General features: G+C 46.6%; 1 protein-coding gene across 1 annotated transcript; it reads right to left on the bottom strand.

The window, feature by feature from the left end:
* Positions 1–482: 482 nt before the first annotated feature.
* LOC123159195 (BTB/POZ and MATH domain-containing protein 1) lies at positions 483–2,104 on the bottom strand. The gene is made up of 2 exons (XM_044577021.1): positions 1,853–2,104; positions 483–1,769 (listed from the first exon to the last, which is right to left on the bottom strand). The coding sequence occupies exon 2, from the start codon at positions 1,758–1,760 to the stop codon at positions 705–707; it is 1,056 nt and encodes a 351-aa protein (XP_044432956.1). The 5' UTR covers positions 1,761–1,769; positions 1,853–2,104; the 3' UTR covers positions 483–704.
* Positions 2,105–15,051: the final 12,947 nt, after the last annotated feature.

The raw sequence follows: 15,051 nt of genomic DNA, 5'->3' as shown, positions 1-15,051 counted from the left end.
GATAAAAGGATATGTATCTAGATGTATTTTAGTTCTAGATACATCTCTTTTTATCCACTTTGATGACAAGTATTTTCGGACGGAGGGAGTACTAATTATAAGGAATTTTAAACATCCTACTTCAGTAACAGTGAATTGTTCCACAGGAACTAAAATGTATTCCATTAGTACTCAGTGTGAATTATTCGTTAACACTTTAATTACCATTGTACATGGAATAGAAATTTAGCGCCCGTGTTGGAGCACTAAATTAAATCACAATGAAGGGGTTACTGAAAGCAGTAGATTGCGCATTACATGAGTCATGGAAACACAAGTTACTACTACTTGCATAAAAGAACACATACAGAGACTACTCATGTACTCCCTCCGTTCCAAAATAGATGACCCAACTTTGTACTAAAGTTAGTATAAAGCTGAGTCATCTATTTTGGAACGGAGGGAGTATCACCTGGTGGCAGTGATAACCATACAAGGAGATAGATACCAAATCGTGGACCATTTAAACTAAATTACATCACAACAGGTTGCACATAAACAAGTTACAATAATACATTCATGCATAATAGGCACAAGCAGAGATTAACCTACCTGATTTAGATTCAACATTAAGAAGCGACGCAAGGTAACTAGACAAGCACAAACAGAGATTATGCATCACTGAAATTTGGACCTCTGGTAGCACCCAACTATGCATCAGCTCTTCATCCCACGCGCAGGCTCGACTTGAGAAGGTCAGCCAACACTGAAGGGCAGCTTGCCGCCAGGTACTTGTACCCCTCCGTCGCCAACACAGCATCAAGAACTTCACGATTTCTAATGATGAACTGAACGCACTTCGCCTTGAGCCGTGGACAGTTGTGCTGCTCGGCTAGAGCCAGAGACGTCGCTGCAGTGTCAACATTGATGCCATCAGAGAGCTTGCCTTCGCAGATCAGCTTGAGCCTGTCCAGCCCGTATCTGTCAGCAGCTGCAAGCAAGTGCTGAGCTAACATTGTCACCTCCTCACCCTTCTCGTCGAATTCAGACACAGTATCAGTGTAGATATAGTGAAGCAGGGCCTTGAACACCGCAGCCTCCATGTCCTCGATCACCACACTCTGCGAGCATTTCTCCTTCATGTCTCCAAAGAACTGGGCCATGAAAACCGGAGACCTCGCGGCCAGTATGCTCTTATGCGCAGCAAAGGACTCGCCAGACACGAGGAACGTGACATCCGCTCCGGCCTCGCTCTGCAGGAGTAGAGCCAGGTGTCGACTCAAGTTTGAGGATGGCACCGGCACCTCTTGGACAGGGTCCGTCACCGTGTCAGGCAGCTCCTTGAGAACCTCAATGGTGCATTCCATAGTGAAGGAATCGCCCCGGAGAAACGCCGATGCCGCCAGCGCGCGCCGCCCGACGACCGCCGCCTTGGTCGAGCATTCCTGCGGGCGACTGAACACCTTTGAGATACTGATTTCATTGGACGGTTTGAGTATCCCTCTCGGGTCGACCAGCCGGCAGCCTATGGCGGCCCTCACGCTGCCCCTGCGGGGCTTGCTGAGGAAGGCGACCTCCAGCACCACGTACGCGCCGCCGCCGCCGCCGGCAGAGCTGGTCATCGCGGGGTAGACGCGGACCTCCCACTCGTACCCGTCGAAGGTCCACCTGGATCTGACGCAGTCGTCGTGGTCCATGCTCTCGGTCAGGCTGAAGCCGTCGATCTTGAGCATCCGCGCCGAGCGCGCGACGGCGGTGAAGTTTATGCAGGCGTTCTCCATGGCGAAGGTCTGGGTGAAGACGAACGCGCGTGAGCACGATTCGGCAGGCGCCGGGAAAGGCGCGAGGGCAGAGGAGGCGAAGGGCGGCTCACCGGCGTCGCTGGAGGCTGGATATGAGGACCCTACCGCGAGCGCCGACGGATGAAGACTAGGGCTGGTGTCCCGGCGTCGGCGAGGCGGACCGGCTGGCCTGCCGGCGTCCGCTGAGGCGGATCTGGCCGGATTTCGGGGGCCCGACGAGCCGGACCCGCGGTCGGCGGCGTGGGAGGAGAAGAGAGGTGGAGGTGGCGAATGGCGAGTGAGGAGGATTCCGACTGGACTGGCGAAATTGACGGTGGGAGATTGATTGGGATGCTGGTTGTTACCTGAAAAAAAAAATGTCTGCATTTTGAAAAGAAAAATGTCCTTTTTTTCATGTGGACATTCTCTTTTTTCATACAGGAATGTTTTTTCCGAAAATGCTAAAATTAGACGTCGGTTTTTTAGGCACGGCAAATCGAACATTTGCTATGGCAATTATAAGGGCATATTTCTCCCTATGTGGTTTTAATGATTGATGGTAATGTTTTTGCGGACTAATCGTGTGCGTTGAGCATTTCAGATATCTCATGTTTAGCACAAGACGATTTGTTGTCCCTCGGAGTCTATTGAAGATGGAGTTTTCTCTACTTTTTTTTCGGTGCATTTGAGTCGTAGAAAAACCGTACTGTTAAAAGGGGATCCGTTTTGGAAAGGTTTGGGTGGAATCATCACGTACACGCCCATTACTTTGCATCACCTTTCCTTTGCCTCTTTGGAGCAACCTCCGTTTCTCCGTGTCTCGGCAAAATGAAGGACTCCTAGTGTGGCTGTGTTGTGGCATGCGGTAGTACTGCTCAAGGGAGCAGTAGTACCGCAGAGGCCCACGGTAGTACTGACCAGGGGCGCGGTACTACCGCATGCTCTTGCGGTAGTACCGCTCGCCGGGCGCGGTAGTACCGTGGCCTCTGGCTCAGCACAGCAACACGAGCAGAAGTAGGGGCAGATGTAAGTTTTTACATCCATGCCCTACGCGGTAGTACTGATCCCTGTATGCGGTAGTACCGTGCCGGATTTTTGCACAGATCGAAAATCAGCGGAAGTAGCTACGGATGTATTTTTATTCATCCATGTCTTCCCAGCCTAGACGAACCCTGCCTTGCGGTAGTACCGCAAGGGTGCGCATAGTACCACTCCGACGGTTCTACCGCTCGCTGTGGCAACACAAAGGGGCTTCTTCTGGTCTCTGCCATGGGTGCGGTAGTACCGCACCTCCTAGCGGTAGTACCGCAATGCCTTGCGGTAGTACCGCTTGTCTGGTGCGGTAGTACCGCAGATCGCAGGCTGGTTAAGTGGATAACGGTTGGATTTGTCCCTCACTATATAAGGGGAGTCTTCTTCTCCGAGTTGACTACCTCTTCTTTCCCCAAGCTCCATTGATGCTCTAAGCTTCATTTTCGCCCGATCTCTCTCCCTAGCCAATCAAACTTGTTAATTTTCTAGGGAGTGCTTGAGAAGGCCCAGATCTACACTTCCACCAAGAGAAATTTGATTCCCCCCACTAATCTCTTGCGGATCTTGTTACTCTTGGGTGTTTGAGCACCCTAGACGGTTGAGCACCTCGGAGCAACATTCCATTGTGGTGAAGCTCCGTGGTTCCGTTGGGAGCCTCCAATTTGGTTGTGGAGAGAGCCCCAACCTTGTTTGTAAAGGTTCAGTCGCCGCCTTCAAGGACACCAATAGTGGAATTACGACATCTCGCATTGTGTGAGGGCGTGAGGAGAATATGGTGGCCCTAGTGGCTTCTTGGGGAGCATTGTGCCTCCACACCGATCCAAGCCTCCACACCGCTCCAACGGAGACGTACTTCCCCTCAAAAGGAAGGAACTTCGTAACACATCCTCGTCTCCACCGGCTCCGCTATGGTTACTTCTCGCCTTTACTTGTGCAAGCTTCTTATGTGGTGATTCCCTAGCTTGCTTGCTTGTTTGTTGTTGTTGCGTCATATAGGTTGCTCACCTAGTTGCACATCTAGACAACCTACTTTGATGCAAAGTTTAATTTGGTAACGAAAAGCTAAAAATTGTTAGTTGCCTATTCACCCCCCCTCTAGTCAACTATATTGATCCTTTCAATTGGTATCAGAGCCTCGTTTCTTTATTGAGGACTTTACTGTCCGAAGAGTATGGTTGACACCATGAACGGTGTGGAGGAACACCCCGATGTGAATCCATCCTCGTCTACGGCCGATGGGGGATCCTCGGTCTCTCGTGAGGAGTTCAATGTGGCGTTGGACACATTGAAAACCTCCTTGAAGGCCGAGGTTAAAGGCATGTTTAAGCAATTTCCTTGATGGTCTTAAAGTGTCCACCGAACCCTTGGAGGTGGTTGATCCCACCAACAAGGTGACGGATGCTAAGTCCAAGAAGGGGGAAGCTAGTAGTGAGCATGCTCCTATGCCTAGTGGTAGAAATGGAAGTGGCATCTTTGCCAATGTTGAACCACCTCTTACTTATGGAGGACCGGTTCCCTCCACTCATATGTTATACTAATATTTGTCATTTAAATCATGTTAATACTAATATTTGGAGAATCATTGAGCAAGGTTTCTACCTGCATGATCCAAGCAACTTTACCCCGAGAGAAGCCGCGGATAATCAATTCAACGAGTCCGCTCTCTTCATCATCCAAGATGCAATTCCTGCCGAAGATATTGCGCATCTCCGACCCTTCACCCACTGCAAAAAAATACACTTCCGTGATGATACATGTTTGTCACAGTAGGTCGCGTTTTTTGTCATGCATGTACATCCATGACAAATTTATGACAGAATCAAGATAGTCATACATGTGTTGTCGTAGAAGTGTTCCATGACATTGCCAAAATTACCATCACGGAAGTGTCCACTTCCATGACGATAAATCGCGTGTCACAGAAGTGCTTTCGTCAAGGGGGACCGACACATGACATCCACCGTAACGGAACGCTGTTAAGCTATCGGGTCGGGTTTTGGATCCGATAACCTGTTAACAGCCCCGACCAATGGGGATTTTCCATGTGTAAAATCATCATTGGCTGGAGGAAACACGTGTCGGCTCACCGTTGGGACAGATGTCATCCACTCATTGGACCGAAGACACCTATGGTACATCGACACGTGGCATGGCCCAACGGAGGCCCATTCCTGTGAAAAGGTCGGCCTAGTAAAAATTAGCAGGCCAGCCCATATAAGGCCTACTTGTGTCAGGTCCATTTAAGCCCACGGCCCATACGAGATGAGCCAATTCGGCCCGTCAACGACCCGTTAAAGATTTGACACCATTGCAGCCCATCGTCAGTTTGAGCATGTTAACATCCCGCTATATATATGGGCTCAATATCGGCCCGATGAGATTTCGGCCTGTTAACGGCCCGTTTAATGGATGGGCCAATTTTCAGGATGTACATCTTTCGGCCTTTTAGCGACCCATTTAAATGTTGGGCTAGTTTCCGGACCGGTTTGTCTTTCAGCCTGTTGACGGCCCATAAATCTGATGGGCCATTTGTTGTCGGACCTGAGTTTCGGCCTTTTAGCAGCCCATTTAAGTGTTGGGCCAATTTTCTGGCCCGGTGTCACTTTCAGCCTGTTGACGGCCCATAAATCAGTTGGGCCATTTTTAGTCGGACCTGAGTTTTGGCCTTTTAGCGACCCATTTAAGTGTTGGGCCAATTCCCGGCCCTGAGTGACTTTCGGCATGTTAACGGACCATAAATGAGTTGGGCCATTTGTAGTCGGATCTTAGTTTTGGCCCTTTAACGGCCCATGCCCTTCATGGTCCAATACCAGCCCGGTTTCTCTTTCGGCCTGCTAAAGGCCCACAACACAGTTGGGCCATTTACAATACGACCTGACTTTCGGCCTCTTAGCGGCCCATGGTCTTCATGGTCCAGTACAAGCCCGCTGTCTCTTTTGGCCTGCTAAAGGCCTACAATATAGTTGGGCCATATGTAGCCCAAACTTAGTAACGGCCTGTTAACGTCCCGTGAAATAAACTGGGGCCACCTGTTGCCCGCTTCGATGTCGGCCTGTTAACGACCCGGGAGGTAAGAGGGCCGACCATTAACTTTCGGCCTAGTAACGGCCCATTAACTTAATGGGTCCACTAAAGTTCGTACATGTCTTTAGGCCAAATTAGATAATTTGAGCCCGTTACGACGAGCAATTATGCACAGGACCAAAATTGATCACGCAAAGGTACGGCATACAGGAATAACATTGCACATCCAGCATATATTACAGGAAATTACATCCATTGGGCAATCAAAGATTGATGCCAGTGCAAATAAATGAGCAGAACCTAACCATCTACAGTGTCACAATCTGCAACCTCAGCACAGATGACGCCCATAAGCATGTGGGCAAGTTCTTTCTACTTTGCTACACTGTCTCTGAAAACATTGATCGGTTGTTGTGTCGCACGACTCTGCTCCTCTGATTCATCCACCATTTCCATCATTGCTTCATCCATTAATTGGTTCACAAACATACATTTATTCCGTTGCATTCGAGACAGAGGATACTGAACAGATTCAGATGGCGATTTTGGCAGGCTTGTATTATTGATAGTGGAGAGTGTCTCGACCACTGCATCATAACATAAATTAGGACGGGAACCAAACAGATTAATCATGAGTTATTGCTATATTACCTGGCCTAGATTTACTGGAAAGAAACAATTGGGTTGCCTTGCTGTTTTCAGAGTTTGTCTTCTTATCTTCAGCAGCCTGCACAAAATTAACACACTAGCATTGCTATCATTGGCCAAGTAAGATAATAGGAAAGCAACATTGACACAACGAACGTTTGGGCAAGTAGCCTACACCAAATTAACACAATATGGCATAGCTATCATCAGCTAGGTAAGGTAGTACGAAAGCAACATTGACACAATGAATGAATGGGCAACCAGAGAAGCACTACAATTCAGTAATGTGCGTGATATGAGATAGTACATTCATGCAGCTCAGTATGCAAAACTACCAGGCAGTTTTCCTTACAAAAATCAACATTGGCGCCTTTAACATTTTGCTACAACTAATTTAATATCAGATAAAGGTTAGATTCACGCCGATTAACAAAATACATGTTGATGTAAAAATATAGTGATATACAACAGGTACTTACATCAGCATTGGAGCACAGAGAATTCCCGCAAGATATTTTCCTCGAAGTCTTCTATCGTTTAACCTTATTTTCTAAAAGAGAGATGGGTAAGACACATGTAGAAAATATGATCAGAATGCTATAAAATTTCATAATGCAAGGATACGCACACGCTTCTTAGAATGGAGTTGACATTCTTTTGCTGGACTGGAGCGGACTAGTTCTTTGGCCACTGGAATCTGCTTATTATCAGTGGGAGTTGGGTTTCTCTGTGCTGGAGCAGTATCTATGAAAAATGGAGTTGGTTTATTATCTCCTGGCGTCTGGATCTTTTGCAAAGACCTGGTTTGTAATCCTTCAGATTCTAACAGAGTCGTCTTCCCCTTGCATGCGTTATATAGAAGAATGGTGATTCAGTTATAAAACATGCTACATCAGAGATGGTATAGGTACTGAAGAATAGAAAGGCATGACATATTGACATGTATTCCCTCCATCCCGAAATAAATGGACGGGTCTAGGCATATTTCAGTTCTAGATACATCCAGTTTTATCCATTTCTGCGACATTTAATCCGGACGGAGGGAGTATGATGTAAGAGCTAGGGATACGACAGGACAACACAGTAAAAGTCCATACTTCATTTTCATACATGGATCCTATCTCGGATTGCATGGCTTCAAGCCATTTGTTGGAATCTGGGCCCGCCATCGCTTCTTCATAGTTTGAAGGTTTACCGTTGTCTAACAACATGATTTCCCGGACAGGATTGCCATACCACTCTGGTGTGGAACGTGTCCTTGTGGACCTACGAAGTTCAGTAGCAACTTGATTCGAAGTACCTTGATCATCATCATTAATTTCCTCTCCAATCGGTGTAGGTACCACAGGAACATTTTCCTGAGCTGCACTACTTTCCGGTTTAAGAGGTAGATCTTCATCGAGTTCTACTTTCCTCCCACTTACTCCTTTCGAGAGAAACTCTTTTTCCAGAAAGCCAAGATATTTGTTGCCAAGAATGGATCCTTTCTGGAAAAAGAGTTTCTCTCGAAAGGAGTAAGTGGGAGGAAAGTAGAACTCGATGAAGTACTACCTCTTGAACCGAAAAGTAGTGCAGCTCAGGAAAATGTTCCTGTGGTGCCTACACCGACTGGAGAGGAAATTAATGATGATGATCAAGGTACTTTGGATCAAGTTGCTACTGAACTTCGTAGGTCCACAAGGACACGTTCGACACCAGAGTGGTATGGCAACCCTGTCCTGGAAATCATGTTGTTAGACAACGGTGAACCTTCGAACTATGAAGAAGCGATGGCGGGCCCAGATTCCAACAAATGGCTTGAAGCCATGCAATCCGAGATAGAATCCATGTATGAAAACAAAGTATGGACTTTGACAGACTTGCCCGATGATCGGCGAGCGATAGAAAATAAATGGATCTTTAAGAAGAAGACGGACGCAGATGGTAATGTTACCATCTAAAAAGCTTGACTTGTTGCTAAGGGTTATCGACAAGTTCAAGGGGTTGACTATGATGAGACTTTCTCTCCCGTAGCGAAGCTGAAGTCCGTCCGAATCATGTTAGCAATTGCCGCATACTATGATTATGAGATATGGCAGATGGACGTCAAAACGGCATTCCTTAACGGCTATCTTAAGGAAGAACTGTATATGATGCAGCCGGAAGGTTTTGTCGATCCTAAGAATGCTAACAAGGTGTGCAAGCTCCAGCGATCCATTTATGGGCTGGTGCAAGCATCTCGGAGTTGGAACATTCGCTTTGATGAGATGATCAAAGCGTTTGGGTTTATGCAGACTTATGGAGAAGCCTGTGTTTACAAGAAAGTGAATGGGAGCTCTGTAGCATTTCTCATATTATATGTAGATGACATACTTTTGATGGGAAATGATATAGAACTTTTGGACAGCATTAAGGCCTACTTGAATAAGTGTTTTTCAATGAAGGACCTTGGAGAAGCTGCTTACATATTAGGCATCAAGATCTATAGGGATAGATCAAGACGCCTCATAGGTCTTTCACAAAGCACATACCTTGATAAGATATGGAAGAAGTTCAATATGGAAGTTCAATATGGATCAGTCCAAGAAAGGGTTCTTGCCTGTATTGCAAGGTGTGAGATTGAGCTCGACTCAATGCCCGACCACGGCAGAAGATATAAAAGAGATGAGTGTCATCCCCTATGCCTCAGCCATAGGATCTATTATGTATGCCATGTTGTGTACCAGACCTGATGTAAACCTTGCCGTAAGTTTGGTAGGAAGGTACCAAAGTAATCCCGACAAGGAACACTGGACAGCGGTCAAGAATATCCTGACGTACCTGAAAAGGACAAAGGACATGTTTCTCGTTTATGGAGGTGACGAAGAGCTCGTCGTAAAGGGTTACGTCGACGCTAGCTTCGACACAGATCTGGATGACTCTAAGTCACAAACCGGATACGTGTATATGTTGAATCGTGGAGCAGTAAGCTGGTGCAGTTGCAAGCAGAGCGTCATGGCGGGATCTACATGTGAAGCGGAGTACATGGCAGCCTCGGAGGTAGTGCATGAAGCAATATGGATGAAGGAGTTCATCACCGACCTAGGAGTCATACCCAATGCGTCGGGGCCGATCACTCTCTTTTGTGACAACACTGGAGCTATTGCCCTTGCCAAGGAGCCCAGGTTTCACAAGAAGACCAGGCACATCAAGCGTCGTTTCAACTCCATCCATGAAAATGTTCAAGATGGAGACATAGATATTTGCAAAGTACATACGGATCTGAATGTCGCAGATCCATTGACTAAACCTCTTCCACAAGCAAAACATGATCAGCACCAGAACTCTATGGGTGTTCGATTCATCACAATGTAACTAGATTATTGACTCTAGTGCAAGTGGGAGACTGTTGGAAATATGCCCTAGAGGCAATAATAAAAGGATTATTATTATATTTCCTTGTTCATGATAATTGCCTTTTATTCATGCTATAATTGTATTATCCGGAAATCGTAATACACGTGTGAATACATAGACCACAACATGTCCCTAGTGAGCCTCTAGTTGACTAGCTTGTTGATCAACAGATAGTCATGGTTTCCTGACTATGGACATTGGATGTCATTGATAACGAGATCACATCATTAGGAGAATGATGTGATGGACAAGACCCAATCCTAAGCATAGCACAAGATCATGGAGTTCATTTGCTAGAGCTTTTCCAATGTCAAGTATCTTTTCCTTAGACCATGAGATCGTGTAACTCCCGGATACCGTAGGAGTGCTTTGGGTGTACCAAATGTCACAACGTAACTGGGTGACTATAAAGGTATACTACGGGTATCTTCAAAAGTGTCTGTTGGGTTGACACGGATCGAGACAGGGATTTGTCACTTCGTATGACGGAGTGGTATCTCTGGGCCCACTCGGTAATGCATCATCATAATGAGCTCAAAGTGACCAACTGTCTGGTCACGGGATCATGCATTACGGTACGAGTAAAGTGACTTACCGGTAACGAGATTGAACGAGGTATTGGGATACCGACGATCGAATCTCGGGTAAGTAACATACCGATTGACAAAGGGAATTGTATACGGGGTTGCTTGAATCCTCGACATCGTGGTTCATCCGATGAGATCATCGAGGAGCATGTGGGAGCCAACATGGGTATCCAGATCCTGCTGTTGGTTATTGGCCGGAGAGCCGTCTCGGTCATGTCTACGTGTCTCCCGAACCCGTAGGGTCTACACACTTAAGGTTCGGTGACGCTAGGGTTGTAGAGATATTAGTATGCAGCAAACCGAAAGTTGTTTGGAGTCCCGGATGAGATCCCGGACGTCATGAAGAGTTCCGGAATGGTCCGGAGGTAAAGAATTATATATGGGAAGTCGAGTTTCGGCCATGGGAAAGTTTCGGGGGTCATCGGTATTGTACCGGGACCACCGGAAGGGTCCCGGGGGTCCACCGGGTGGGGCCACCTATCCCGGAGGGCCCCATGGGCTGAAGTGGGGAGGGGAACCAGCCCCTGGTGGGCTGGTGCGCCCCCCTTGGGCCCCCCCTGCGCCTAGGGTTGGAAACCCTAGGGTGGGGGGGCGCCTCCACTTGCCTTGGGGGCAAGGCACCCCCTTGGCCGCCACCCCCCTAGGAGATCCCATCTGCTAGGGCTGGCGCCCCCCTGGGACCCTATATATAGAGGGGGGGGAGGGACGGCAGCCGCACCCTTGCACTTGGCGCCTCCCTTCCCCCTTGCTACACCTCTCCCTCCCGCAGACGCTTGGCGAAGCCCTGCCGGGAACCCTGCTGCATCCACCACCACGCCATTGTGCTGCTGGATCTTCATCAACCTCTCCTTCCCCCTTGCTGGATCAAGAAGGAGGAGACGTCACGCTGACCGTATGTGTGTTGAACGCGGAGGTGCCGTCCGTTCGGCGCTAGGATCTCCGGTGATTTGGATCACAACGAGTACGACTCCCTCAACCCCGTTCTCTTGAACGCTTCCGCTCGATCTACAAGGGTATGCAGATGCACTCCTCTCTCTTGTTGCTAGATGAACTCATAGATTGATCTTGGTGAAACCGTAGAATTTTTTTTATTTTCTGCAACGTTCCCCAACAGGAGTATGATGTAAGAGCTAGGGATACGACAGGACAACACAGTAAAAAAACACTGAAAAACCCACTGCAGAACCAAAGTATTCAAACCCACTGATATGAGATAGTACACTCATGCAACTCAGGATGCAGAACTACCAGGCAGTTTTCCTTACAAAAGTCAACATTGTGGCCTTTAATCATACATTTTGCTACAACTAAATTTAGATCAGATAAAGGTTGGATTCACGCCGATTAACAAAATACATGCTGATGTAAAAATATAGTGATATACAACATGTACTTACATCTACATTGGAGCACAGAGAATTCCTGCAAGAATCTTTCCTCACAAACGATACCATTGCAGAAATTCTTCTATCTGTTAAGCTTATTTTCTAAAAGAGAAATGGGTAAGAAACATGTAGAAAATATGATCAGCATGCTATAAAATTTCATGATGCAAGGATACGCACACGCTTCTTAGAATTGAGTTGACATATTTTTGCTCGACTGGAGCGGACTAGTTCTTTGGCCACTGGAATCTTCTTATTATTAGTAGGAGTTGGGTTTCTCTGTGCTGGAGCAGTATCTATGAAAAATGGAGTTGGTTTATTATCTCCTGGCGTTTGGATCTTTTGCAAAGGCCTTGTTTGTAACCCTTCAGATTCTAATATAGTCGTCTTCCCCTTGCATGCCTTGTATAGAAGAATGGTGCTTTAATTATAAAACATGCGACAACAGAGAGATGGAATAGGTACTGAAGAATAGAAAGGCATGACATATTGACATGTATTCCCTCCATCCGGAAAAAAAATGGATGGGTCTAGGCATATTTCAGTTCTAGATACATCATTTTTTATCCATTTTGGCAACATGTAATCCGGATGGAGGGAGTATGGTGTAAGAGCTAGGGATACGACAGGACAACACAACAAAAAAACTAGTTGAATGTAAAACTATATGCTAGCAGAATACGTACAGAAATAACCAAGGCAACATACACGTGTATGATTGGGAAAATAAGATGGCATTGCAACAGAGCACTAGAACAACACTTCAATGTAAAAAACATGGTATGGTAGACAGATGAAGTACATACTGATATTCAGAAGCATGATGTCCAAATTAAGCAGATGGCATTGCGATAGAGTAGAATGACAATACTTGAATTTGAAAACATGTTATCATGAATGGAATAGATACTGAAAAACAGGAAGGCATGACATATTTACATGCATGATCAGCATGCTAAGCACATGGCATTGCAACAGAGTAGATACACTCCAGGACATTATATGCATGTTGTACCCATATCACAGGCCAAGTTAGAGCAAGGACCTTGTGGGGTGAAGAGGATTCATCATCTTTCTGCAAGTCTTCTGAAGAACTGCCTTTACATGTTCCATCATATTGGGTATCATTGACATCAAGTTTATTGGCCTTTACATTGCTCCGTGAGGTTCTTGTGGGTATATCAGTGTGTGCAATTATATCTTACATGCATGGAAGACAACTAGTAGTTAGATTTATGTAAATGAGTGCCTGTAGGAGACGACATAAATAGTAGGACTGGGGTTAACTAGCAGCAACAGGTCTCATAAACTAAAGGGAGAACACAGATGAAAGCTACAGAATATGTATCGTTTGTACTCGAGATTAACTAGATGGCACACAAAAGTATTAAAGAACAACATAGGTAATACTAGAAGTGGTATAATACTATAATCACCAGCCTGTGGGATAGCATTGGCCGATGGATGATAACTATGGAACAGCGTTACCTAAAGAACAAGTATCTTAGCTGAACTATGGAATAGCGTGAACTCCTGAACAAGACCCGTAAGAGATTAGCATGAATATACAATGAAATGTGATGATCTATTTTCCGTGCTTAGATGAATAACAAAGCCATAAATGTTGCATACAAGTAAGATGAGGGTACAACCTATCTGGCTGCCATCCATAGGAGTGAGCATCATGTGCTGACTTGTCGATGGCCCTGCAGTTGTTGTGGCTATCCATGTCGGGCACGCGCATTTGATGCAGGGAACTATTGAGTGGGGACTGTAGCTCCCTTTTGGTGTATGCTTCCCTTGTTGGAGCAGCTGCGGTGAGTTGGAAGACGGTGTGTCTGAAGATGCAGATAACGCATAAAGTTAAGAACGACATATCTCTTTGATCCGAAGAAATACACTAAGAGATCAATAGCAAGGTACGAGAGTGGTCACACATCTGTTGACTGAAGACTAAATTGGGGTCGCATGATTTTATTTTATTTTGGTACTGTCCGATCTATGCCGGATGGCTTGATGGCCGTCTTGTGCCTCCCGTCTGACATTGTTTGGAATCTTCCTCGAAGAGCCAGCGACCAACGGCAGAGCAGCCTACCTCCGCCGTCCGTGGCCTCGTCCAAAACCCCGCTCCCCGCCCCACCGCACTTCCGTGGTTGTGTCGCCCCCGGGCCAATCCACAAAGACTCCCCGTCATCCAGATCTGGCGACGGTAGTACCTTCAATCCACGCAACTCTAAAAGATAGCCATCTAAGCGCTGCTTCCGCAGCGAACTTGCGGCCCCGCACCCTTACGTTAGACACCAGCCAACCGGCAGCCTAGGAGCTCCGCCGCCTCGAGGGGTGCTGCTTCCCATTGGGAATCGATTGGCCCAGAATAAACATTCAGACAACTGACGCCTAAATAAAGTGATTTCAGATGAGGGTGCGACCTATCTGGCGGCATGGTGAAGTAGGCAGGTCCAGCTGCCGAGTCGGTGAGGCCGACGCGGTTGCGGTGGTGACCGTGTTGGAAATATGCCCTAGAGGCAATAATAAAAGGGTTATTATTATATTTCCTTATTCATGATAATTGTCTTTTATTCATGCTATAACTGTATTGTCCGGAAATCGTAATACACGTGTGAATACATAGACCATAACATGTCCCTAGTGAGCCTCTAGTTGACTAGCTCGTTGGTCAACAGATAGTCATGGTTTCCTGACTATGGACATTAGATGTCATTGACAACGGTATCACATCATTAGGAGAATGATGTGATGGACAAGACCCAATCCTAAGCATAGCACAAGATCGTGTAGTTCGTTTTGCTAGAGCTTTTCCAATGTCAAGTATCTCTTCCTTAGACCATGAGATCGTGTAACTCCAGGATACCGTAGGAGTGCTTTGGGTGTACCAAACGTCACAACGTAACTGGGTGACTATAAAGGTGCACTACAGGTATCTCCGAAAGTGTCTGTTGGGTTGACATGGATCGAGACTAGGATTTGTGACTCCGTATGACGGAGAGGTATCACTGGGCCCACTCGGTAGTGCATCATCATAATGAGATCAAAGTGACCAAGTGTTTGGTCACGGGATCATGCATTATGGTACGAGTAAAGTGACTTGCCGGTAACGAGACTAACGAGGTATTGGGATACCGACGATCGAGTCTCGGGCAAGTAACATACCGTCTGACAAAGGGAATTGCATACGGGGTTGATTGAATCCTCGAGATCGTGGTTCATCCGATGACATCA

The sequence above is a fragment of the Triticum aestivum genome, chromosome 7B (genome assembly GCF_018294505.1).
Source record: "Triticum aestivum cultivar Chinese Spring chromosome 7B, IWGSC CS RefSeq v2.1, whole genome shotgun sequence".
NCBI classification, from domain to species: domain Eukaryota; kingdom Viridiplantae; phylum Streptophyta; class Magnoliopsida; order Poales; family Poaceae; genus Triticum; species Triticum aestivum.
This window is presented reverse-complemented; position numbering and strand designations above follow the sequence as displayed.

Bases quoted from the DNA above. Each gene is read 5' to 3' on its own strand.
- LOC123159195 (XM_044577021.1), bottom strand. From the start codon at position 1,760: ATGGAGAACGCCTGCATAAACTTCACCGCCGTCGCGCGCTCGGCGCGG.